The sequence below is a fragment of the Talpa occidentalis genome, unplaced genomic scaffold, assembly GCF_014898055.3.
Source record: "Talpa occidentalis isolate TD23 unplaced genomic scaffold, MPIMG_talOcc4v2.1 talOcc4.3, whole genome shotgun sequence".
NCBI classification, from domain to species: domain Eukaryota; kingdom Metazoa; phylum Chordata; class Mammalia; order Eulipotyphla; family Talpidae; genus Talpa; species Talpa occidentalis.
Window position 1 is genome coordinate 94,617,037 of NW_023603184.1, and position 25,843 is coordinate 94,642,879.

The 25,843-nt window shown below is 36.5% G+C and overlaps 1 protein-coding gene across 4 annotated transcripts in view; it reads right to left on the reverse strand.

Moving 5' to 3' along the window:
• FAP (fibroblast activation protein alpha) overlaps positions 1–25,843 on the reverse strand; it is a 79,969-nt gene that overhangs the window by 22,121 nt on the left and 32,005 nt on the right. For all 4 annotated transcript variants that reach the window (XM_054699786.1, XM_054699787.1, XM_054699785.1 and 1 more), the window contains 9 exons: positions 25,285–25,329; positions 18,670–18,774; positions 18,501–18,571; positions 16,099–16,152; positions 14,037–14,161; positions 9,951–9,998; positions 4,758–4,856; positions 4,262–4,331; positions 3,330–3,524 (listed from right to left, as the gene is read on the reverse strand). In XM_054699786.1, the coding sequence (XP_054555761.1) occupies positions 3,330–3,524; positions 4,262–4,331; positions 4,758–4,856; positions 9,951–9,998; positions 14,037–14,161; positions 16,099–16,152; positions 18,501–18,571; positions 18,670–18,774; positions 25,285–25,329 (812 nt within the window). The remainder of the gene's footprint in view (positions 1–3,329; positions 3,525–4,261; positions 4,332–4,757; positions 4,857–9,950; positions 9,999–14,036; positions 14,162–16,098; positions 16,153–18,500; positions 18,572–18,669; positions 18,775–25,284; positions 25,330–25,843) is intronic.

The following is a 25,843-nucleotide window of genomic DNA, read 5'->3' on the forward strand; positions in this document are numbered from 1 at the left end:
CTAGGTAATCTAGGAGCTTGTTGAGACCAACATGGCTGCATAAAATTTACCTCCAAGTTATGAAGCACTTTCAGAAGGTTGATTTACAGAAATACTGTTGATAATGTGGCTAAATCAACAATATGTTAGCAAGAAAGGATAAGTATGTTTTTTAACTTTGGAGACTGGAATGAACTTACCAGTCTTTCTCATAAAAATGGTACTAGAACAAAGGTCAGTTTAGAATCTTAGTGATCAATTAGTTTCTTATTTTGGAAATATCCTTATTGACACTCTAATAGTATGGCATGGTATTTTTTTACTGATTGAATTTGTCCATATCACTAACCCAGTTATATAAGATGGAAAAATTGTCAAAAAGGCCACATATACCCTGAATACACAAAGCTGGCCCCATAACTACTGAAGTTTTATAGGCCTCACATATGACCTTTTGCAAGAAGTCTGAAGAAAGCAGATCCCAGTTTCTCTTATGCTTTTGTCCTTGCCAGCATGTCCTGGTAAGAATTCTCTTTTTTATAGATAAGAGTTATAAGGTTATTTTACTTTTTTTTTTCTTTCCTGCTCTGCTTTGTTTGAATCTATTTATTGACCCTAACTAGCATTTTTTAAAAAAGATTTATTTATTTATACAAGAACCGGGGTACAGGCCAGCTGTGCGGGATGGTGAGAGGATTCACCAGAGACAGAGCGGGGAACAAAACAGGCAGGCTGATGAAATACACTGCTGAGGAGCATCAGGCAAGACAGGAGAGGTCTGCCACGCCATGTGGGTTGCCCCACGGCCTGGCGGGGATTGAACTGGTACTGCAGAGGCTGTGGACAGCTTCACAGCACTGCACTCAACCACCTGCACCACCAGGGAGGCCCCCCTAACTAGCATTTTTTTTTTTATTTCCAAATATGTTCATATGATTTTCTTTTGATATGTAGAAAATTTAGCTGGATTGTAGTTCATGAGATTCAAACGGACCAATTTCATTCTTGAGTGAAATTGGAGGGCTTCCATAGAGAGATTATAATCTCATTTCCCCAGGTAAAACATTTAGTGTCTGAGTACTAAAACACTCCTTAGGGAGACATGTTATTGAATTATTCCCAGGATGATCATTATAAATCTATCCTATCTAGCTTTTGTTTTCTTAAAACATCAGATTCCAAGGTTTTCCTATCACTTTTGCAGAATAACGGTTTGAAGCAAAGACCAGGGCAGTTTCAACCAGCATCTCCACCATTTCATACGGGCTTTGCATGGGTCACAAGTCTCTCCTTGTTCCTACTGGGCATGCCCAAAGATGTATACTTTAAGTGCTGTCTAATAGCAATGCTGTCCCTTCACAGGGCAGGTGACTTACTCACTTACAAAGATTGTTAGTGCATTGAAAGTAGAAATCGTAAGTCGCACCAGTTTATAGAGTATATTGCTATGGCATGTATAGACCTGTTGTTGGATGGCTGAGTAAATGAGTGAACATAATCCTGTTTTACAGCAGGAAGTCTTCAGATTCCATCCTAAAAGTGACTCAGAGAAGGTAAAGATAGCCAGTTACCACCTCTGGATCTATCTTCAAACCTAAATGCCAAAGACATTTAAGCTATAGTGAAAATTGGTAGTATTTGTGGCTTTGTGTCCTATATGTTGAACATGAGAAACAGCAGTTTGCATTAAGGTCTACACATGGGTTTCAGATTTAGATTTTCATTCCATCTAAGGAACATATTAAGAAGTTATATGCTCTGCTTTTAATTGTCTCATAAGTCTCTGTCCCTCTGTCAAGCAGAAGACTTTTCCAAACAAGTTTAGAGTGGAAAGGCCAAAAATATGGATCAGAAACCATGATTAATCCTCCTAGAAAGTAGATGTGAACACTGAATGTTATATTAAGAGTTATTTAATAATATTGAGTGTTATTTAATAATCAACACACTAGTTTTTCAGGTTTTATTTAAATAAACTATTTCTAATAGAATATTTTGTGTAAGTGTGCACATATTACTGTTCACAGGATGGAAAAAATGGAAAACATGTGGGTTATGATTACTTTTCTATTTTTAAAAATAATTACTTGTGAGTCAAAATTCTTCTGCTTTGATTACAGACAAAAATACAGAAAAGTGTCTGGGCCTAACTCCTAGCTGTTTAATACAATCTGTGCTGTATATACTACATTGAAATCAATAACTATTAGTGACATTAAGATGATAAAAGAAATCTACTAATGAATTTCTAAATTGGTCTTTGCTGCTAAAGAGTGTTAAAGCTTTGATTGTTTTGTGTGCATATGTGTCCATGACTGTGAATGTATTAGCCTATGTTAGCTTTTAGGTTTACAAACTATTTCCAACTTTACTTACTTACACTATGAATACAGAAACTCAACAACTATGAAGAAATCTCCAGAAGAACCTTGTATAGTATTTCCAAATAAGCAACAGATTAGGTGACTCTATTCTTTTTGTTTCAAAATAAGATAGTGGAGTCATCATAGATCGTGGTTGAGAATTAGTTGGGCAGAATTCAAATTATGAATCTTTGTTTAAATATTTCATAATGTAATTTCTATTATGGAAAATTATTTCTTTTTTGTTAAGTGATGGTAGGCAAACACTTTTACACTACCAGAGCCAAACTCACAGCTAGTTTAATCACAAATGAATTACTAACTTCTAAAAGCACATAGTACATCTATGTGGTAGGATTCACAATGCTTAAGCAAATTCAGGTGTTTTGTTTTCTGCAGACCAACATCAGTAACTTTGCATATTTTATTGCTTGGTTGTGAGTCATGTTAATAAATGAAAGGAGGACCTCTCTGGTGGTGCAGGGGTTAAAGTCTCAGTGCTTTGAAGCTATTGGCAGCCATTGAGGCATGAGTTCCATTCCCAACCAGGGAGCTAATCCACATGGCACAGCAGACCTCTCCTGTCCTGCCCACTGCTCCCCTCAGTGTATTTCAGTAGACCCCCTGTTCTGCTCCCTAGTTGGTCTCTGGTGAATCCTCTCACCCCACCCACCCCATGCCTTTGGCCTATACCCCAGTTCTTGTATGCATGAATAAATAAAATAAATCATAAATATATAAATGAAAGAATATTAAAAGAGGACATTTGTCATTTAACACTATAAATAATTTTCTATACATTTATTAGCTTTCTTCCTTGCATTATTTTTTTTCAAATTTGGATAAAAATATCCCCTTAAGATTGATAGTTTTAGACCAAGTTAGAAAAAGACAAAAAAATTTGAAGTCATTAAAAATGGAGAAACACAATAGTGACTGCGTGACCTTTGTTGGATGTTACTTGTGTTCGAAGGAGAAGGTGCTCACCTGACAGCTGTGATCTGGTCGTCAACTTCATACACACCCAGCTTTCGATACACCGCATACAGGAGTTTATCCCCTTGGAAAGCTGTTCCTCGGCCATCCACCAAGGCAACGACTATCCCTTCCTTACTTGCAAGGTAAGATATCCAACTAATAGTGAACACAGACCTTACACTCTGACTGCATGGACCACCATACCTAAAATTAAAAAAAAAAAAAATCTGATTCCTTTTAAAACTCAAATTCCCATCATGGCCAGGAATTTCCTTCCTGTTTCACAGTACATTTGTGTGATAATATTTCAATAACAATGGCATTAAAACTGGCTCATAATCAAGAACGGACCAGGCTTTTCCCAGAGGTTTGCTACAAGGAAGTTGTTTTGGGACACAATCTCTCCTATTCCCCAAAACGGATACATCTAGGGTTGGCATTTCAAGGAATATGTGTGGGTTTTTCGTCATTTCTGCCACCTGCCACTTGCTAAAAGCAGGCATAAGATATACTAAAAAAAATGCATGGTGTTTTAAGCAAATTGTGTGTAGGTCAGCACTGATTTTGGGTGTGATTCCACTAAATGTATTCCATTCCCTTATTTCATTTCTAACTCAATTACATAAGATGTTAAGATGATTTACAATATTTTTTTGGCTGTAATTTCTCTATCTCAAAGGTATTTTGACACATTCGGCAATTTGCCATATAAACGAAATTCAACACAGCAAATTCAAGCAAGTCCATCTAAAACCTCAAAACTTCCTCAATCTATTTTAAATAGCCATATTTTATTTACTCTGATTAGTTGAGGAATATATAAAAACAGCATCAATAGGAACTGTTACCAAGGAGAATGGTTCATTCTATCTCATAAATGTGTATTTAATCCAACATATTTTCAGTAAATAGTTTTTACACCAAAGAAAAATATTACATACACTTGAATTAGCAAGGGATACTTCTTTGATCTGTCAAATTGTGGAGGAAGAATCATCTTGTACCATAAAGCTTTAAAAAAAAAAAAGGAGGAAATTCTCATTCTACAATGCTCATAGAATATACACCACAAAATAAGTGCACATCTATTAAATTATTAGAAACTGAGAATATATTTAATTGATTCTTATTACATATTTTGTCTAATTTACAAATGACTAGAACTATTAAATAGTTATTTGTCCTAGAAACATGCATTCCAAAATTAAAATTAGGTAAGTTCTTTTTTTTTTAAATGTCAGTGTTAAAAAAAAAACTATGGAAAGTACAGGTTTAACCCTATTCACAAATATAGTAAAGATATTCATAAAATTATTTTAATGAAGATTCTGTCATTTTCTAGAATTTGGACTATACCATTTAACCCTCTATATTTTCAAAAGCAAGATAAGAGTTCAGATTCACGTCTATAAATGGGAAGTCTTTAAAAGAGCTTACTAATTTCATCCACTTCAAGTTTCTGAATTTCCTCTTTTGGCAGCTGGATATTTTTCAAGGCATTTTCCAATTCCTTGTTTTCCTCCAGGATTTTAATTTCTTTAAAAAAAGAAATGTTCATTTTTAATTAACAGCATTTCCATAAGAAAATTCCTCCTTAAAATTCCATAGGCCTGAAGCACCTGCAACTGTTTAGTAATTAAGGAGTTTCATATTAAAAAGCACATTTTAATCCAGCTTTTAAAGGAGGTATGACCTTATGAAGTACATCATTTTCTCCTCAACTTATTCTAAGGCACTTAAACACATTTAGAGCTGAATCACAGAAGCAACACTGTCTACTCAACCATTATGCCCCATCTATCACTTTGCTTTTTCAATACAAAGCCATGACCTGACAGAGTAGTTGACATCTCTTTTATCATGTACTAAAAAAAAAAGTAGTAGAAGTAAAATCTATATTTGTTGAAACCTCAAGTTTAGAATAATTGTATAGTTACAAAGCTTGTAAATTTTCAAACTGAAAAATGAAATATTGTTTCTGTGATTTTTATACCAATTTGCTTCTTAACCTTTTCCCATTATACTTGATTAATATAGGATGGTCTTTTCAGGTAAATTCCTACTATCCCCATTTCCTTTGAATCCTCTCTTTCAAGGTAGTCATTCATATATCTTATTAAAACAACCATATATACACACTATGATCTCTTTTTGTCTTTCTCCTTAAAAGATCTGAAATACTGCTGTTTATAATTGAGTCTGGTTATATTTTGCACTTTAATCTTTGAAACTGAACAAATCCATTGATCCCTGATGCTGCAGACTGGCGGTATATACAAATGGGCTCCTGGCAATAGAAGGTTTTTTGTCTTCTTTATAGTGAGTGGGGATTGACACAAGGCATCTTCTAGAGAAAACTTAGACTTTCATATGCTATGTGGAGTTTGTAGCTTTATATTTTGAAAGAGGATTTGGATGACATCTGAGTAATGGCGATTTCTACAAAAGACATCCTGTGGACTTCTTGTTTTGTGCCTTTTTAAAAGTTGTCCTTGAAGATAAGGAGCTGGAGGAGTACTTATAACTACACTAAGTTTGCCAAACCACTTTGCTTGTAACTCTCAGTTTTCATATACTCATGGCATTTTGCTCCAACATGTTATATTTAATCTTAGAACAAATATAGATGTTTTGGTATGAGTTGTATAAGATACATAATAAATTTTATTTTAACTTTGGATAATCCATCAGCAGAAAGACACTTGTGGTATCTTAAAATTTAACCCCCCCCAAAAAAAAATAAAACCACCAACACACAGTTCTAAAGACAATGAAGAGCTGGCTCCTGCATGGGAACTGTGGCTTCTGCATGGGAACTGCCATGGACCAAGGGAATGCTATGTGGCGTGAACACGCAGAGCGGCTGCCTCATTTATTTATTTCTTAATATCTGTATCATCTTGCCAACAGGTACTGAAAAGTGGAGATGATACATATGTGTTGCCTGTGTGCCTGGTTGGTTTGACTCCTTCCCCATTCTGTTTCTAGCTGTGGAAATTTTTTGATTCATAATGTACTGAAAATGCCAAATTTAATTTTTAATGACTCTACAGTGTAGGGCTGCATTTTTGTGGCTGGAAAGTGGGCCATTCCAACCCCATTTTGCAAAATGGAATTTCAGAGGGCTGTGAGCACAGGCGAGAGGGGGCAATTGGGCTTTTCTATGGGACTTTGCATTAAAAGTCTGTAACCTGGCAACGAGTGCAACATGCAGACTGTAACTTCTGCCTTCTTTTACTCCACATTGTATACACAGTTCCCAGTGTACTCAGTACCTAGTAATGTGTAGTGTGTGCTCTTTCTATGTTGTGGAGTCTTTATTATGATGGAATCAAATGGTATGAATGATGGGTCATATGTGAGATTTTTGTTTAAATCATTAAATATGATATATGAAGTATGGCATAGTTTTCATTAATCAAATTATGGGAAGAGTCTGTGAAAAAAGGTGATAAATGAGGTTATTCAATCATCTGGGTCATTTTAATGAGCGCATGTTGTAACCTAAGCAATTTGAGCCTCAACTAGGCCCTTGATGTCAAATGCCAACTCCTGTGGGTTTCCTTATCATCTGGTTCAAGTACTATTTGTTATTTTTCAAAGACCTTTGCAGCAAAATGAAGCCATTTCACTGTTTTCTGCAATGTCTACAAGTTTTTATATGATTGCACAGCAGTTTCTTCATTCTGTCTCATTGCAATGCAAACAATGAATCCCTTCACCTGCCTGTGGGCTCCACTTTTCCCAACTTCTTGGGGACTTCCTTTAGGTCTGCAACCACTATTGGTCTAATATCTTCCATTAGCATTTAACCACACTCTAATGTTTGCCATCTTTCAAAAACAAAATCAAATCTCTGTATCAGCTTCTACCCCTAAAATAGATAAAGTGTTGCAAAAAAAAATTTAGTTAAAAGAATGCAACCAATCAATCCTTTCAGCTACTTTTCCACTTTTTTCCTTTTCTGGTCAGTTCTTTGAAAATTCCATCTCTTTTTGCCTCAGCCTGGCTTCTGCTTTCACTGCTCCACTGAAACTGCTCTAAGATCATGTGAATCTCCCTCTTGATTCATCAACTTGGAGCAGGTCTCGCTTCACTCTCTTCAGCAGTTGACACAGATTTCTTGACATCCTCTCCTCCCCTGTTTCCCTGACACTGTAGTCTCAAAGTCATCTTTCTTTTGCCCCCTCTCAGTCTCCTGTATAAACAGATCTTTCTCTTTCTATTTCTCATGTTGATGTTTTATTCCAGGTTCACTCTTCCATTACTCCCAGAACTCTCATTTTCCCACTGTGCCATCTCATCCCCTCCCTTGACCTTAGTAACCAGGTATTCCATAGACAAGCACTGTGTGATTTCATGCATATGTGGTACATAGGGAAAACAATTAAGCAGATCACTTTTGGACTAACAGTGGTTCCAGAACAGAAGGGGACATGGGTAAGTCAGGAAAAAGGGGCCAATAGTATGGTGAAGGATAGAATTGGATTTTAGCAAAGAACTTAAAGCAATAGGTACACATGTTAATTCACAAAGATGCATCCCTGAAACTTATCTAATGATGTAATACACTGTAACTCAATTAAATAATATGCATATCCATAAAATAACTAAATGACAGCAACAGCAAACACAACAAAAACAAATTACTTCTTGAATATCATCTTCAGTCTAAACTGATTCTCGAACACCCAGATCCAAAACAACATCATACACTGAGACAGCTTCATTTGGACATCCCATCAGTACCCCAAACTCAACAACAACAACAAAAAATCATCATTTCTCCAAGAACATTTTCTCCCCAGTGAATCCTCTCTTTCAGTGAAAAGCATCCATATCAGTCTGCCTGATGAACCAGACATGCAAGCATCACCAATCCCTCCTTCATATTTATGAGTCTCCAGGGCAGTGTAGCCATAATTAAAGGAGACCACATGTCCTAACTACATACCAGATGATATGCCTGCCTCTGGGCTTTCATACTTTGTGTCTCTATCTTAAAACTTTGCCCTACTATATTGTAACAGCTCATGGACAGACAGTTTGCATCTCCATTTATCAATAGTCTTGAGGACACAGACCACGTCTAACCCAGTATCTGTTCATTTAAACAATCTAGTACCCAGCACAGCACCTGGCTACAGCGGTAGGTGTTCAAGAAACACTTGTTCAGTGAAGACTGTTTGCAGTAAATACAATTAAAAATGGGCAAAAAAAGCTACAAATAAGCAAAAAACAATATCTGGTCTAAAAAGCAACTCCCAAACTTACCTAGGTGTTTACTAGATATACAGATTCCCTAACCCAACCTAAGAACTACTGAATTTGACACTGAAGAATTTTATCATTGGGCAAGTTTATCATTGCAGGCTGGCATTCTAAAAGAACTGCATCTCACAAGTTAGCATATAAATGCATGTCATGTATATGAGAGTGCAAGGAGACTGACCTATTTTTGTAGATATTGGGTAAAGTAACAAAGCTTTGTAAGCAGTACTGAAATTGGTACCTGGCAGAAATATACATGAATAGTAAGAAAGAAAAGTTTGGAAAAAGGAAAGTTGATCTTTATTTGTAGTAATGATAAAATGAGCCTTTTATAGATGATTTCCATTAAAATACTTACAAATTTAAAAGTAGTAATGTTTTAAAAGTTCTCTCACTGAAGTTGAGATGAACCAAAATGAAAAGCACAATGTTATTCTTAAAAATATTTCATCATTAGACACAATGTTAAAAAAAAGCAACACTTCAAAATGAAGTAACTTCACAGTCCTGTTATTACAATGCCTCTCCTGTCCTGAGCTCCTGAAATGACTCTATTTTTTCTCATTACTTCACTTTCACCTACACTTGGACCATATTAAGGTGGCAGTCAAACTAATCCCAAAGCAGTGCCCTGACTTGTCACCAAAGCTGTCCAGGAACCATCACAGCGTAAGTGCTGAAGTCCCTTGCTGTCCCCAGTCTCCATCAACTTTAACTCTATAATGTTGTCTAACAGTAAATCAAAAGATTATGGACAACAGCAGGAAGTGGATCTAATTATACACTTGGATAACTGTTGAGAGCAAAAATGTTTATCTTTAAGCTGTGAACTACGTGGAACTAATATCACAAATACGAGATGGAGGAGGACACTCTAGGTAGCAACTGAAAATGGGAAGAGTCTCCTAATTTCAAGGCATTCATACATGGCAACCATGTGATGTAGCTGTTAAAACAAAAGAGCTAGCATGACAGTTACCCTTTGCTTTGAACTACAGTTGTGTCTGGAATTTTTCTTCAGCTTTCGGATGTTACTGAAAAATAGACATTCTTCTTTGGGAGGGAGTTGAGCTAAATACCTGAGTTTTCTTCTGTGCTTTTTATAAGGCTGATTGGGGAAGATAGGAGGAATCCCTCTGATAGGATTATCAGCCCATCTGCTTTATGCCAGGTTACTGCAAGTAATTATTACATTTCATACACTCCGCTTTGACTAAAAGACTAATAAGCTCCATGATAAGAGGATTCCATCACAGTTCCCCTTGTTTGTATAGGGATACTGTCTTGCTTCCTTTAATGTGGTGTCAGTAGGAGCTCATGATTTCTTTGTCAAAGGCAACAGCTTACAAGAGAAATTACCTTGATCTGTGCGGCCATCGTGAAGGGTAGAAATGGGGAGACCTGGGCCTGTAAGTGAGATCCAAACAAAAACATGGCTTACTTTAAAAATAACAGTCATTTTCAACAAGAATTGGTGATAGTTTATGACTAATATCAAGCTTAAGTATATCTTTTAGTTCTGCAACTACTTTCTTTCCCAGAGAGAAATACTACTTTTTTTTTTTTAAGATTTATTTATTTATACAAGCACTGGGTACAGTCAAAAGCGCAGGAGGGTGAGAGAATTCACCAGAGCCAGAGCGGGGAGCAGAGCAGGCAGAAGGACCGAGGTACACTGCTGAAGGGAGCAGCAGGCGGCAGGAGAGGTCTGTGTGCCATGTGGGACCCTCCTCCAGTGGCCGGGGAGCAGCCGGGGATCGAACCAGCGCTGCAGAGGCCGCGGGCAGCTTCGCAACCCAGCACTCAACTGCTGCGCCACCGGGGAGGCCCAAAATACCACTTTTTTAAAGTTGCATTTGAAGATCATACACAATCAGAAACCCAGCAAAGACAGGATATGAAAGCAGAGCTGCCTGTGCACTTTTCCAAGGAGGAACCTGACTAGTTAGGATGTCATTACTTGAATGACCCAGAAGCTGCAGTGCTAGGAGCCTCTGAGAAGATGTCCTGCTGGGTGGGCAGTTTTAGCTGTGTCTTTATTATCAAATAACCTTCACCAGGACCCAGGTTATATTTTCAATCTGGTTTTTAGTTGAATGTTCACTTTATTTTGGTGGGCAGAATCCAGCATTGTTTTATTTTGAATGCAATGAATACATGCAGAAGAAAGTTTACACGGAATGTGTTACCTGTTTATATATGTTATGGCAGGTAACATTCTCCAGGAAATATACCAGGAGGAGTTGTGTGGGGCAGAAATATTCCCATGGGCAAGGGAGGAAAGGGAAGAGCAGGCAGATCTCAGCCAGAGCCTCCCCAGGGGGAACTCTAAGCTGTCTAGGCTGGGATGCCATTGGTCACTCGATGTGGCCCCAGCATCCTGGGCAGCTGGCGAAGTAAATGATTCAGTCCTGAAAGGAGGATGTGGGGATCTGGGTAATATACCAGGGTCCACTACACATTTCAAAACAGAGCACAGTTTCTCCGTGTAGAACCTGGCCATTTTAACAAGATCTACAAATAATTTAACATTAGTTACCTACCATTTACTTGAACTATAGAATAAACTAATACCTGGAAATATACTTTTAAAGGCTACATTTGTTCAGACAGGCTCGAGTTAGAAGCAACAAACATGGGGATGGCATTCCTGAAGTTTCTATATGGAGGGAGCATCATTCAAGTAGAACCCTGAGCACCAAGGAAGCAGAGTCAGAATGATTTTTTTTATTTTTGGTGACTGCTGTGAAGAAGTAGAAGTAGCTCCTTCTTCCATCTTGTTCTCCCTGCATTTTTCTGACGGCACAGAGCATGCTTTAACATCTGTGTGATATTAAGTGTGAAGGTGCCAGGCCCCCTGGGGGATGCCCCTGGCTGTTCAGTTAGTTTCATATTTGTGTGAATAATTGTAATTCTGAGGTGTCCTAGTAGGAACCCACACACATTAGCCACATCTTCTAACTAACCTTTATAGCTAATACAGGAAATGCTGTGATTGCCTTCCTTACTCCTCAGTTTAGCTTGGGAGTAAGGAAAAGAGATATTATTATTTATCAGGTATCCTGAAAAACCAGGAGTTCTTTTGTATAGGATCCCAGGAAATTATAGTATTTAATTTTAAATATTTTCATTTTGTCAATTTTTCTTCAAAGTTATTAAAAGGGACAAATACATTTATATTTTTGTCCAGAATGTAAGGGTATGTAGTCCCAGAACTGAAAACTGACTTATCTTTTATTGCTCAAAATATGAAACAAACTAATGACCACTCGTCCTTGACTCAGTGCCTGAAAGTGTGGTCCCAATGGCATAAGAATCGCATTGTTTTTGTTCCATCAACATCCTGAATACAATTTTACCTATTTTAATTCTATTACCTGGGATTTACTCACCACCTCTCTTGAAGAGTTTAAAGTTACATAATGAGGCTTTACTCTTAGTCCTAAAGTGAAAGATTTCAAGGTTTTTCCTATGATGGTGCAGTGACTCATTTTGCTGGAGCTTCAAAAACACCAGACGATGTGATGCTTCCCACACAGTATATTTTTTGCTAAATGGGAAATTACCATACTGCCTAGGAAGAGTGAGTGTGGAAAAGTCAGGGGATTCAAGTTCTAGAAAGGACTCTTCCACCAACTTTTGATGAGAGCTTAGTTTTGGATTCTTTATCTTTCCAGTGGGCACTTAGGTTCAAGTAGAAAGTAAGAAGACAAAATGATACAAGTGGGAGGGAGATTTCAAAATGTACTTTTAAAAGCTTTTAAAAAAAAACACTGCCCAAATCAAAATGCATATAAAAGTGTAGTTAAGTATGGCATCACTCATGTCTTGATCAGTAAATATATCACCATCAAAATGAATTTGGAGGAGACTTTGCAAAAGGCAGCCATGCTCTGATCTTCTCTAGCACCTATGTTCTTTCAGCAAGCATTCAATGTCATTATGCTTCAACCATTGTTAGCTTTATGAATATAAAGATTTTATTTTATTAAAATAAATTATTGTCTGCCATCAGGTGGGAGAGAGAGGGACCAATAAATAACTCAGTATAGTTAGTCCAATGGCAGCATGAGACTGGCATGTAAGCTTTTAATAATGTTTCATAAATATGTCTTGGGTTGAAAAATGTTGCACATAATTTATGAGGGACATTTAATGTATACCAATAAATGCCATAAACACAATCAACACATATGGCCTTTAACAACAGTTTCTTGAATTTTCAAAGATGCCACTGACCGAATATTTTGTGAAAGTGTTATGTCAGACTGACATCTCACGCCATCTTGAAGGGGGCCTTTGGGTTAAAATACTTATTCTTTCCCACAAAGCTCAGGATCTGGGGCCCAGTATTTGGACTGAGGGGTAGGCATGCCAGGGTGACATTTCTTCTGGTAAATAAATATGACATTTCTTCTGGGGTCCTCTGCAACTGAGCAGAGGTCTCAATCAGTCAAAGTTCCCGTCTGTTCTCTGAGATCCCCATACCACATGAAGAGCTAACACCACAAACAGGAGAGTGGCATACATTTTGAAATAACTCCCTCTGTTTTCTGTCCCTCCAGGGAAACTCAGGGACTAGCTGTGGGGAAGATAGGAAGTGGAGAAGTAGATATTTCCCAAGTCAGCTTTCTAAATCTCCATGATTACTACCAAGACCTTAACAGTACCTTATCAATCTACCAATTGCCTGACCTATCCTATGTCTTTTTTTGCCATAAGACCAAGATATAGATAAAATGTTAAGCATTTGGATAGAAATTATTCACTAAATGTACACATGGCCTAAACCACCAGGAAACATTTAGTATATTTTATAACCTATGATTTATTTTTTATATTTGAATGAATATCTTACCATGTTTTCAAAGCTCAGAAAGGACATACTAGGTGATAAAGTTTATTTTCCATCCCAATTGAAATTACAACTCAAAGAATTACTGGCCTCCAAGGGAAGGAACTCAGATTTCTAGGTCATTATTCTTCCTCTGGCTGTAGAAGACTGACATTTCTGGGTAAATGGGACCAAAGGGCAACAACCATTTCACCAGACAACATGTCTTTTTATGGGATTGTTTGAATCCTGCTGTAGATAGCAGGTGGATGGTGTTTGCGTACAAATCCTAGTGCTGAGGCACTTGGTGGATAAGAGCTTGGCATTTACAGTCAACACACCCTTACTCCCATCCTGACTATGATGCTGACCAGTAGCAGGGACTTCTTGTAAGTTACTCTCAGTTTCCTCCACTGCAAAACAGTGGGGATAATAGTGTCTTCCTATCTTCCTGTCATTTTTCCATAAACATTAGATAAGATAACATAGATAAGATCCTCATGTAAAACAAGTGTCTAATGATCTGTAGCTAAGGAGTGATCAGATGGCAGTGAAGAAGGGGATGACAGTGACGGCAAAGAGGTGGAATTTGTATTAGGTCCATTACCTACCATAGCAGATGAGTGCATAGTACTTGGTGTAGTCGCTGAAACTTGCTGTGTAATACTGGCACCTTTCTTTCCTTAGATAGCAAGTAATGCACTTCTTGCGTGGAGGATAGCTTCCAATGCTAATTCTAGAGGAAAATGAAAAGAAAACTCAGCTGAAATTTTAAGATTGTATCTATTGAAATGTGATACTCCATGTAAAATGACTAATTTGCACATTAACATCAAACCCACTTTATTTTTCTGTTGCCAATATCTTTTAAAGGAAAGGGGAATCACAGTATTTTGATGTGACTTGAGTTTTGATCCGTCTTTACCCTAACAGGTGGCAAACTGAGAAAGAGGAGCCCTCCCTGGTTTCTTTGGGACCACCACTTTATAAAGTGTTTGGGAATGCAGAGTTCCTCATCTCCCGTTATCTATTGTACTCCCTTGGCAGAATATAGTAGGGAAATATGGCAGTGTCATCAAAAAAGCAGTGTCTGTTCTTACATATATCTGGAAGGGGAAATTAATATTTGGCAAATTAGAAAGAGGAAACCATGATTTTAAGTGCCTCCTGTGCCTTTCATTCCTTTTGGCAGGAAATTTGGGGTCTGCGATGCTCCCTCTACACTAGCCAACTGCACTTACCACATGGATTGCGCCCTCAGTGTGGTTTCTGAGTGGGGAGATTGGCTTTAACAGACAGACTCCCAGACCTTACCCCAAACTCTCAGAAATCAGAATCTCATTGAGGACAGACTAGGTGGTTGTGCCAGGATGAGGCAGGAGCAGAGGCTCCTGTGGCTCGTAGGGTTACCAGTGGCCACTGTTGTGCTCTTTCTGCAGCTACCCACCCCTGACCTTGCCCTGGGCATAGTGGAGAGTGGACGGAGACATCGCTGGTGCCAGAGAGAGGGATTCTCTCCAACAGAGAAGGAGCCATGATCCAGGAGGGAACAGATTAATGCTGCAGAGGGAAATTTTCTTATTTCCTCAGTTATGGTTCATGTTCATATTTTGGTGTGATCTTAGAAATAGTAGGAAAGCAGTTAACAAGAAGGGGTGAAGGTCAGCATGGGTATAGGTACAAATTTTGACTCCAACAACATCACAGACTTGTAGAGTTGTGGGGATTAAATGAAATTATATATATGTAAAGAAGAGAAAGTGTGCGGCCTATATAGTAAACTACCAGTCCATGGTAACTATTGCTTTTTTTCCACATAGAAGGGGCTGTTGAGGGTGATATTCCAATCAGCAAGGGGACTGCAGAACTGAATTTTGACAAATTTAGGAGCAGAGATGAATTGCTTCTAAGCATGATAGGTTTAAGCCAAATTGAACCATATTAAAAGAAACCAAACATAATGGTAATAAATAAAATACCTGATACACGATAGTACTTAATATATATGTGTTAAGTGAAAGCTTGTCCTCAATTACCTTTAAATGAAGTAGAAGTATTTAGAATCATGTTTATAGCAGCATTAGAGTTTCTAGTTTTTTTTTTCTTTTTGAAAGCAAAACCTTTTGAGTTGATTAATATTTGGTGTATATATTTTTTATAGTGATATGGTATACAACATTCTCTGAATGTTTTAACTTAATAAGTTTTATTATATTTCAGAATTTACTTTTTTTTATTGAAGTAACATTGGATCACAACATTATGCAGATTTCAGATATAGAGCATTATACTTTGACATCTATATAGATATATCCACCAAAATCTACTTTCCATCCTTTACCTTCCAACTGACTCTTTTTACCTGATTTGTCCACCTCTACCCCCATCCCCTCTAGTGATCACCATTTTATTCTCATAATCTAAAAATTTGCTTTTCTTTGCTCATTTTTTTTTGTTTCAAGTATACAGCTTTATAATCTCATGTGTATATACTACATTATGATCATCACTAAAAGTGGTTTCCATCTAATACCATAAAATTGACCCCCTTTACCAACTTTGCTTACTCCATTTCAGGCTTTTAAATAATATTCTATATCTTCTGAGTTCCTTGATGGTTTTTTATTCAAATAGCAATCTATGAAAGGAGCAGAATGAATTGACATAAATTACCTGTAAATATTCCTTCTTCCAGGGTAGCCTTCAAATTCATTGCTAGAATAAAACCTGAAAATATATTCAGAAATTATTAAATATTTATGAGTAAATGGTGATAGAATTGTTAGTACTAATACCAATATAGTAAACAATATAATCCAACTCTCATTTAATAAAACTATTAGTTGGGACTTATCTGTATGTTTTACTGTGTTCATAACACTGAATTTTGGTTACCTACTCTGACTTTCAAATCACCAGAGAAAGATTATACTATGCTGAGTACTCTTTTTACAATTAGGTACACTATATTTAAATGCTTAATTCATTAATTATGAGCCACACAAAAATAATCTGGATATTCCCTTTCCTTTTGAAAGATTAATAACAGTTTGTGGGTTTCTCTATACTATATTATTTAATTTTGTCTGTGATTCTGAACATGTTTTGAATTTGTTTTACAGAATCCCTGACAGTAGATACGTTTGCTATAAATCAGGAAACTCATCCACACTGGGATACCACACAAAAAGCCATGCCAATTTACCCAGATGCAAAACAAGTCACAAGAGAACATATTTGTTACTTAAGTACCCAGGTCCCAGTTCTAACCTGTCTTAATATAGCCATGAAGTGGGAAATCCAATTTTAGCTACATGATTTTCACTCCTCAGTGAATTCATCTAAATATCACAAAGTCAGTTTCTCTCTCTCTCTTTTTCTTTCTCTCGCTCTCTCTGTATTTCTCTCTCTCTGTTTCTCTTTCAGTCTCTCTCATAATAATAATAATAATAATAATAATTATAATAGTAATAATAGGTGTTAAAAATACTTGGAACCACCTAAATTTGGTCATTTACCATTATTTCAATTCTTAAGACTATTCAACAGTCTAGATATTTTTATGTCCTCACTGTCATTAAAACCTTGCTACACACACACACACACACACACACACACACACACACCCACTCACCCACACATGAAGGACAAGGTAGCAGAATACAACTCACTCCTAGTGTTAAATTTTCTTCTAAACCAGCATCTTTTCCATGCCTTTACTAACGACTTATACTTTAGTCATCACTTTTATTTGTCTTTACTAAATCCTCTCAAATCACCCATTAATTTTTTCCAAACAACTCCTGGCAGTTCTCTTGTTATGTCTAAGTTTTCACAATAGTCTTCATATATAACACTTGCTACAGAGTCCACTTTTCCTCTTTCCCTTTCCTTTTCCCTCAAAGTCACTAATTCATCAGTCCTGTTCAGCCTCCATCTGTCTTTACCATCTATCTACCCTTCTTATTCAATATTTATTGAACTCCAGCTCTTTGCTAGGCATTGTGCCAAATGCTAAGGATGCATAAAAAGGGGGTATCGTTTTGCCTTGAAGAGTCCATATTTCATAGCCAGTATTCTTGTTCAAGCCTCTTTCACCCCCAGACTAGATATGACCATAGATGAGTTTTCCTGCATTCAGTTTTCCTTTATTGCCTAAATACATTATGTCTGAATCATCTCCCCTCTCTTTTTTTAAACCTTGCCACTCCTTTTACACTGGTGATTTTAATGACTGTTCCATGAAATGTCCAATTTTCTTTGCTGAATATTCAAAGAATTCCATGAATTGGTAATCAGTTTTTATCCAGTGAGCCTGAACTATGATCTTGCCTTATTTGCTCCCAGAATCCCAGCTAGTGGCAGGCATATAATGAGTGGTGAGAGGGTTCTACTCTACCCTTTGATTTATCTTTATTAAAAGTGAGGAAAAGGAATCATTAATTCATGATTAGAGAAGTTTTATCACAAGTGATTATTTTAAGATAATTTAGTTAGTGTTCATTATGACCTAAAAGGAAAGGACTAGAAGAAATAAATCCCATGTTGGTTAGTAATAGTTTAATGTGTTCTAGGTTTAAGTCATAGTTCTGCCACTATGTGGCCTTGGCCACGTTAGTTAAATTTCCGAGTATCAGTTTTCTTATCTTTAAAATGGGTATAATCATTTCTATGTCACAGTATATGTTACATAGTATTGTTCAATAAATGATAACTGTTATAGATAATCTTAAACTTATACAACAGTGAGTCACCACAAAGGAATTTCTGTATCTAGAGATTATCCTAAATGGATTTTTGAAGTTTTCTCATGGCTCATTGTTTTTTAGACAAACTATGCTTGTTGTATAATTACTAAGTATGAGAACAGAGAAGACCATTTGCTAAACATTCTATTCAAATCATCTTGATTAGTTATTAAACAACATGCAATCTTAATAAAAATCTGTCTCAACTAAACTATAGAGGAAGTGACAAAAATGTTCCTAACTAAGAGAGGTGGTGTAGTACCATTTGGACATCCATCAGTGCCAATTAAAACCTGAATGGTGCAGCGTGCTTCATGTAATACTTACAGCGAATCCTGTGTTACTCTGAATATATTTATGGCCTCCCACTTGCCACTTGTAATTTGAATAGCATTTTCCTATAAAAAGACAAACATTATGTTGTGTGAAGTTGAGCGTTATTTGAGCAACCTCAAGTGAATGATCTTTGAGGAGATAAATCTTGGAAGGAACGTACCACAGTGTCTTTGATATAGTGAATATGTTTGTAGCCATCCTTGTCGCTAAATATTTTGTAGTATGAAATGGCATCATAGCTGAAAACTGGTGTTGAAACAAAGAACTGAAAGAAATGAACAGAGGTTATGTTCAAAAGAAAAGCTGAACTGAAGCTCTCTATTTTATATAAAAATATCTTAGAGTCCTGATTATAGGACTCAAAAAGCCTTGACACCCTACCTTCCGTCACTCACATCTGAAATTCCATTCTTTCAGATAGACAGCTTTTCTAGTGATTCTGTTACTAACACATCCCAACTACTGCTCAAATGCTACTACACACCCATAAGTTTGTAATGTTTAATTTGACTGAATTTTTATGATCTGAGATGATATAGTTTGAAATAGAGTTAAAAGAATCACAAATGAATGTTGATATTTAAACAAGTCTAACTTCAAAATAGCATGTTTGACTAAAGTCTGACTCTTGTTGAGACTGACTGCCCTTTTGATTCTTGGTTGTCAGATGCCAACACCTAATGCCAATGACTCAGCGAAGACATTTTTAAAGATTTAAAAACCATGGCCAGCTAGTCTCAGTTTTTAATGGCAGGGAGGAACTTGAGTGAAAAATGTTACCCTGGACAAGGAAATGAAAGTTTTGCTCCTTGAGACCAGCAGGGAGCTGAGCTGACCTCATTGTCCATCTCTGAGCTCTTCTCAGAACCCTGCTGGGTACCTGCTGGAAACAGCTTAATGACATAAGGAGTCCCTAACACTGAGCTCTAGTGTTTGGAACAAAGCAAGTCACACCTCAGTATCCTCAATGGTACTGACAAATAAATTCCTTCAGTGTCTTCACACTCAATTTTAGCCAGTAGTGTCATGGTTTTTCTCCCAATAAAAAAATAAAATTACTAATCTTACATTTGCTAGGTTCTTTTTTTCCAGTGGTGAAAGTACCATAAAATGGTAAAAGAAGCTACATGAGGAAAGAGTTACCCTATGTCAGGCAGAATAGATATTCCCACAAATAATCTGAAACCTTCTATCTCTAGCTTGAGTCCTTCCACATCCCAGTGAACCAAGAAGTTCAACACCATTACAACTAACAAATAACACAAACCAAAAAAACTACTAGTATTTTTTAGCTATAAAGAAGACCTATCTTTATGACATCCAATTGGAAACCCATTTTTGAGCAAGACAAGATCTGGAGAATCTCTGTTGGCCTCTGATGTGTCAACTGACACTTGCAGTTTTTTGATAAATTGATGATTACAATTATATGTTATTAAAATATAATTTGATGTAATATCTATAGTGATCTTAGTATTGTTCCCAAAAACTCATTTCTACCCAGAACTTCAGAAGGTGAAGTTCATATGTTGAAACTCTATCCCCCAGTGGAATGGTAAGAGGATGCGGGGCCTTTGTGAAGTACTCTGGATTAGAGGAAGTTATAAGATAGCACCCCATTAATGGCATAAATGTCCTCTTAAGAATTACCAGAAAGCTTGTATTCTTTGCTCTGCCCTACACCATGTGAAGACACATAAGAAGATGGCAGTCTGCAAGCCCTTACCAGAACCCAACCATGCTGGCACACTGATCTTAGAATTACAGCCTCCAAAGCTGTGAAAAATAAATTTTGGTTAATTATAAGACATTTAGTGTGTGGTACTTTATTATAGAAGTCAAGTGGATTCCTCTTTGGAATAAGGTCTTTGCAGATTAACCAAGGTAAGAATTCAGATGTGATCATATAGGATTAGGTTGGGCCCTAAGTCAAATGACTATTATCTTTACATGAAGATGAGAAGACACAGAGAGACACAGGGATAAATGCTCTGTGAAGATGGAGCAGGGACGGGACCAATGCAGTTTCAAGTCAAGGATTGCCAGGAACTACTCAGCTAGAGAGAGAAGGAAAGCTTGTTCACTAGGACTCCAGAGGGACTATGCCATCCTGAAACAACTTTGGACTTCCACTTTCTAGGGTGGTGAGAGGACACATTTCTTGTTTTAAGACACAAAGTTTATGGTAGTTATTTGTGTCCTAGGAATCAACTACAATGTCCTAAGTCTTAACATTTTGCCATAGAATTGATGTCTTTAACAAAGTGAAAAATGGGTTGATGAGAAATTTGTCTCCTAACATGATTTTCTCAGTACCTTTTTTTTTTTAAGATTTATTTATTTATGCATATAAGAACTGGGGTACAGGCCAGAGGTGCAGGAAGTGAGAGAATCCACCAGAGACAGAGTGGGGAACAGAACAGGCAGACTGACTGAAATACACTGCTGAGGGGAGCAGTGGGAGAGTCAGGAGAGGTCTGCTGTGCCATGTGGGTAGCTCCCTGGCCAGGGATCGAACTCTGCTGCAGTGGCTGCAGATAGCTTCATAGGTTGTGTCTTAACCCCTTGCACCATCAGGGAGGCCCCCACCTCAGTACCTTTCTTAATAATAAGACCAAACTTGGCAGTTTCTGTGCAGTGAGACTAACCATACCTCTAAGTAAAATTGAGAGCCTAGAGGACCTGGAATAAGAAATTCTGATTTCTAATTTTGTAGATGGAATTTCATTAGTAGAGGTCTGACAAAATCCTTTTCATTTTAGAATGAATCTTTATACTGTTAGCCAAATGATAATATATTTACTAGTAATCACTTTAAAATATCTCTGCCTCACTCCTCAGATTTAAAGATAAAAACTGGCTCTACGCTGTCTTAACCACTAACATGGAAAGGGGTCACAAAATATTTTAAAGTATCAGGGAAAAAAATCTTACATCTGTTGTTAGTTAAGGAACTTTTAAATTGTTTTGTTCTAAGTTAAAAATTAAAATCTCATTTTCATTGAAACTTTAAAAATAACAGGGCAGAATATTATCTATTAGATATTAGAATCAAGCAAACAGGAAAAGTATTATCTTCTCAGGAAAGACTGTTATCGTCTCCCCTTTTATTGCACACATCCAAGATAGCTGCTTTAGATGCACAGGTAACTTGGGTGAGGTAAAGAGAGTGTGAAATATTTCCGCATTCACTTTGCTACAGCTAGGCCCGTAATGCATCCTGAGTTAAGTGCTTCTTGCAGCAAATTCTACCTGGGTCAGAGATAAGTGCACATATCTAGGTGGTCCTCACTTTTACCAAAGTCTCTATACAGGTCTTTTTATTTTGCATAGATTTTCTGAAAAAGTACTCACCACTACATGAAATGAAAAGCCATTTAAAATATTGTACTTGGATGGTAAGATTATTTAAAGAGACAGTTTTTTGCCACCGTTGGTGAATGACTGGTGGGCCTATTTGTCTAAGGCTAACGCCTAAACTGAATTCATATTCAGTCAAAAGCAGACTTATAAACATCAAGCAGAAAATTCATTTTTCTGAACCAAAGGATTTTTCCAACTGCCTAAAGAAGGTGTTGTGTATGTTTAATTATTTTAAAATAGCTTAAAACTGACTTTTCAGTCCAAGTGTTATGCTTTCAGATTGTTATCCAAATTTTTGTAATTAAATATTAGATTCTTTGATTAAATCCTCCTTTTTGCCTGTTATCTACAGGTCAAAAGCAATTTAAAGTTAATTCATTGTTGTTATTTTTCTGACTAAATGTCAAAGGAGAAGTTAGCTTACTCTTCCCAACTTGACATAAATATCTCATACTGGAGGAAAGAAAGAGGTAAGTAAAATTCTCAAGAAATCCATTTTATAGTTCTGTGCCTGCAACTATTCTAAAGAAGGATTACTCCAAAATTGCTCTTTAAATTTATACTAATATGACTAGCCTGTACACGTCATCTAAGACCTCACAAATATTATTTGAACTAACATATTTCCACTTTATTTCTCTGTAATTTTCTTAAGTCATTGGTTTGATCAATGGTCAAAGGAAGCTATTCAGTATGTTTTGACATAAGAGTTACGACCATGTAAAGTTATGGCCCAGCTCTTTCAAAGTTATGTCAGATGGGCCTCCCTGGTGGCGCAAGGGGTTAAGCACCGCACTATGAAGCAATCCACAGCCTCTGCAGCATGAGTTGGATCCCTGGCCGGCCAGGGAGTTACCCACATGGCGCAGCAGACCTCTCCTGACTCACCTGCTGCTCCACCTCAGCAGTGTATATCATTCAATCCACCTGTTCTGTTCCTCCGCTCTATCTCTGGTGAATCCTCTCACCCCCCACATCTCTGGCTTGCACCCAAGTTCTTTTTTTTTTTTTTAAGATTTATTTATTTATTTATACAAGCATTGGGTACAGTCAGAGGCGCAGGAGGGTGAGAGAATTCACCAGAGCCAGAGCAGGGAGCAGAGCAGGCAGAAGGACCAAAATACACTGCTGAGGGGAGCAGCGGGCGGCAGGAGAGGTCTGCGCGCCATGTGGGACCCTCGCCTGGTGGCCAGGGATCGAACTGGCGCTGCAGAGGCTGCAGGCAGCTTCGCAACCCAGTGCTCAACCGCTGTGCCACTGGGGAGGCCCCTGCACCCCAGTTCTTGTATGCATAAATAAATCTTTAAAAAAAAAGTTACGTGAGGACTTAGAAAACCCAGTGAATGACCTCTTCAGAGCAGTTGCTTTGAGAGAGTATGAATTTATTATTGGAAGTTATCATTGTAAAGAGTTTTTGACAGTTCCTCTTTTGGTAGGTAGAAAGTTTAATGACAGATAAATTTTAAGAGATTGAGATTAGTACATAATAAATATTGTTTGCCAATAGAATTCTATAAAGGTAGATATTAAAATAACCTAACATAAAATCTCAAGGTATCGAAAAATTATTCATTTATTCACTAGATTTATTTTGACATGACTTTTGATCCGTAGAGATAAGGATAAGATAGGATCTTATCTTATAAGGATAAGATAAGATAAGGATCTTATCTCCACTCAAAGGACACAGTTACATCTCCACCAAGAGTGCTTAAATCACTGTTCTATACTTTAGATGACAATTTATTTATGTATTTATTCATTTATCCAGTGAATGTTCTCTGAGATTGTAAGGTAGGTGCTATGCAAATATTTAAAATTAATAAGATAGAATTGTCAACATCAAAATGCATGTAAATAGAAGAGTTCAAAAGATGCATTCTAAAATATCTAAGGTAATACAAATGTTGGTAGTAGTTAAGAGAGTAAATGTGTATAGATTCCTAAGATCATGTCTTTGAGAAGATTGTATCATTGTTTCACTATTTATAAAACCATAACATTCATGTTACTATTTGTAGTAACTAATTATATTATCATCATGGAGAACACAGCTAAAGGGAATTTTCAACTTTTTTCTTCCTCTCATTCTTTATGAAAATCTTTATAAGAGTGAATGCACTGATTAACTCTCCCTTTTCTTCAAGTTTTCACATGCTTATCTAGGAATTATATTTCTAGTAGGTGAGATTCTGACAGATCAAGAACTCAAAAGTTGGGAAAATCTGTACTTTCACAGAGTGTTTCTAATTTTTCCTAGGTTAGAACAGTGGCAAAAAGTAAATTCAAATAACATTTCCCTTTAACTTTCTGAATTTCATATCTATCTTTTATAGTTTTTTACTTTAGAATGTAATTTATATTTATGGTATGTATTAATAAAGTCATAGTTATAGTTAGTGAATAAAACAGAAGTATCTTTTATTGAAGGAGAGCAAATATAAGTAAAAATCTAGAGCTACTAAAAAAGAATTTTAACATCTGAACTTTTTTACTTTACAATTTACCTTCTTCCTCCCTATCCAAAACTTAGTATTTTATAATACTTCTCATCTTAGAATTGTAATTCTATATTGTCTTTGTATCATGGGTTTTACTGTTTTGTTAAATCAGGGCCTGAGTATTCTTTTTCTTTGCATGTGTCCAAATTTCAGAGAATTTCAAAGAAATATCTTTGTGATGAGTGGCACCATCCACACAGTATTCACTTATTCTCTCTCCTATTTTGAAATATTCATGTGGATAGAAGATACAATTGATATTTTCCTATGACATGATTTTTTTAGGTTTAATTAGGTTACTAATTAGTAATTAGTAAAAATTAGTAAATTAGTAAAATTAGTAAAAATTTTAGTAAATTTAGTAATTAGTAAATTAGTAAAAATCCTAGATTTAGCATCATAAACCATAACATTTTCCCATTTGATGTCACTTTACTTAAAATCTAAAAAGTAGGTATGAAATTAATCATTTGTTTATGTAAAATCTAGTAAGTGGAAAAATATCTCTAAATTTCTAAGAATATCCAATATGTATTTTCTGGAACTCAAATTACTAATAATTACTAAGATGATTTTTAGCAGATCAGGGGGTGGTGTTCTCCTTTGAAAAAATGATCTCTATTGGATTATGTAAGAAGTAATATTAATTGCAGATATCAGAGAATCAATTGGAAAAGTTAAGGTTTGGACATGAGAAGTAATGTTTTATTCTCAATAGAAATCTAAAAATATAAATATTGAAACTGTCTGACCCGAAATAGCTGAAGGGATCACTACCTTTGTGTGTTTTAGCTTGATATTTTTTCTATGAAAACAAAATTCCAGTTTGAATACATTTCTAATAACCCTTAAATAGGTAAAAGCCTGTCAAGTTTCATTAAAATATAAGGAAAAAGATAGCAAAATCATACTCCACCAGCCCATCCATTTGTGCTTTCTTCTATGTGCTCCTGGGTCTAAAAGACAAAAGAATCACATTAGACATCATATAATCGGGATATTTTGAACCAATTAAGTTGTTGAGTTGTACAGTATTGCTAATGAACTAACTTCGAATTTGACTTTTAGATGACTATATTCAAAATCTTATACAAAAGTGCCATTGCATATATGAACATGATATAAGTGTTTGAGCTTTTAAAAGAGCAACCCTTTAATAATTGTGGTTAAATCTTTCATGAGGCAATGAGTGAAAATTATCACGACATCTAGAAGGGCCTGGCACAATCCAAGCACTTGGTGTTATGTAGATAAAAATGTATTTCATGGGCCTCCCTGGTGGCACAGCGGGTTGAGCACAGCGCTGTGAAGCTGTCCACAGCCTCTGCAGCACAGGTTCGATTCCTGGCCAGCCAGGGAGATACCCATATGACACGGCAGATTACTCCTATCTTGCCCACTGCTCCCCTCAGCAGTATATTTTGGTCTGTCTGCCTGTTCTGCTCCCCACTCTGTCTCTGGTGAATCTTC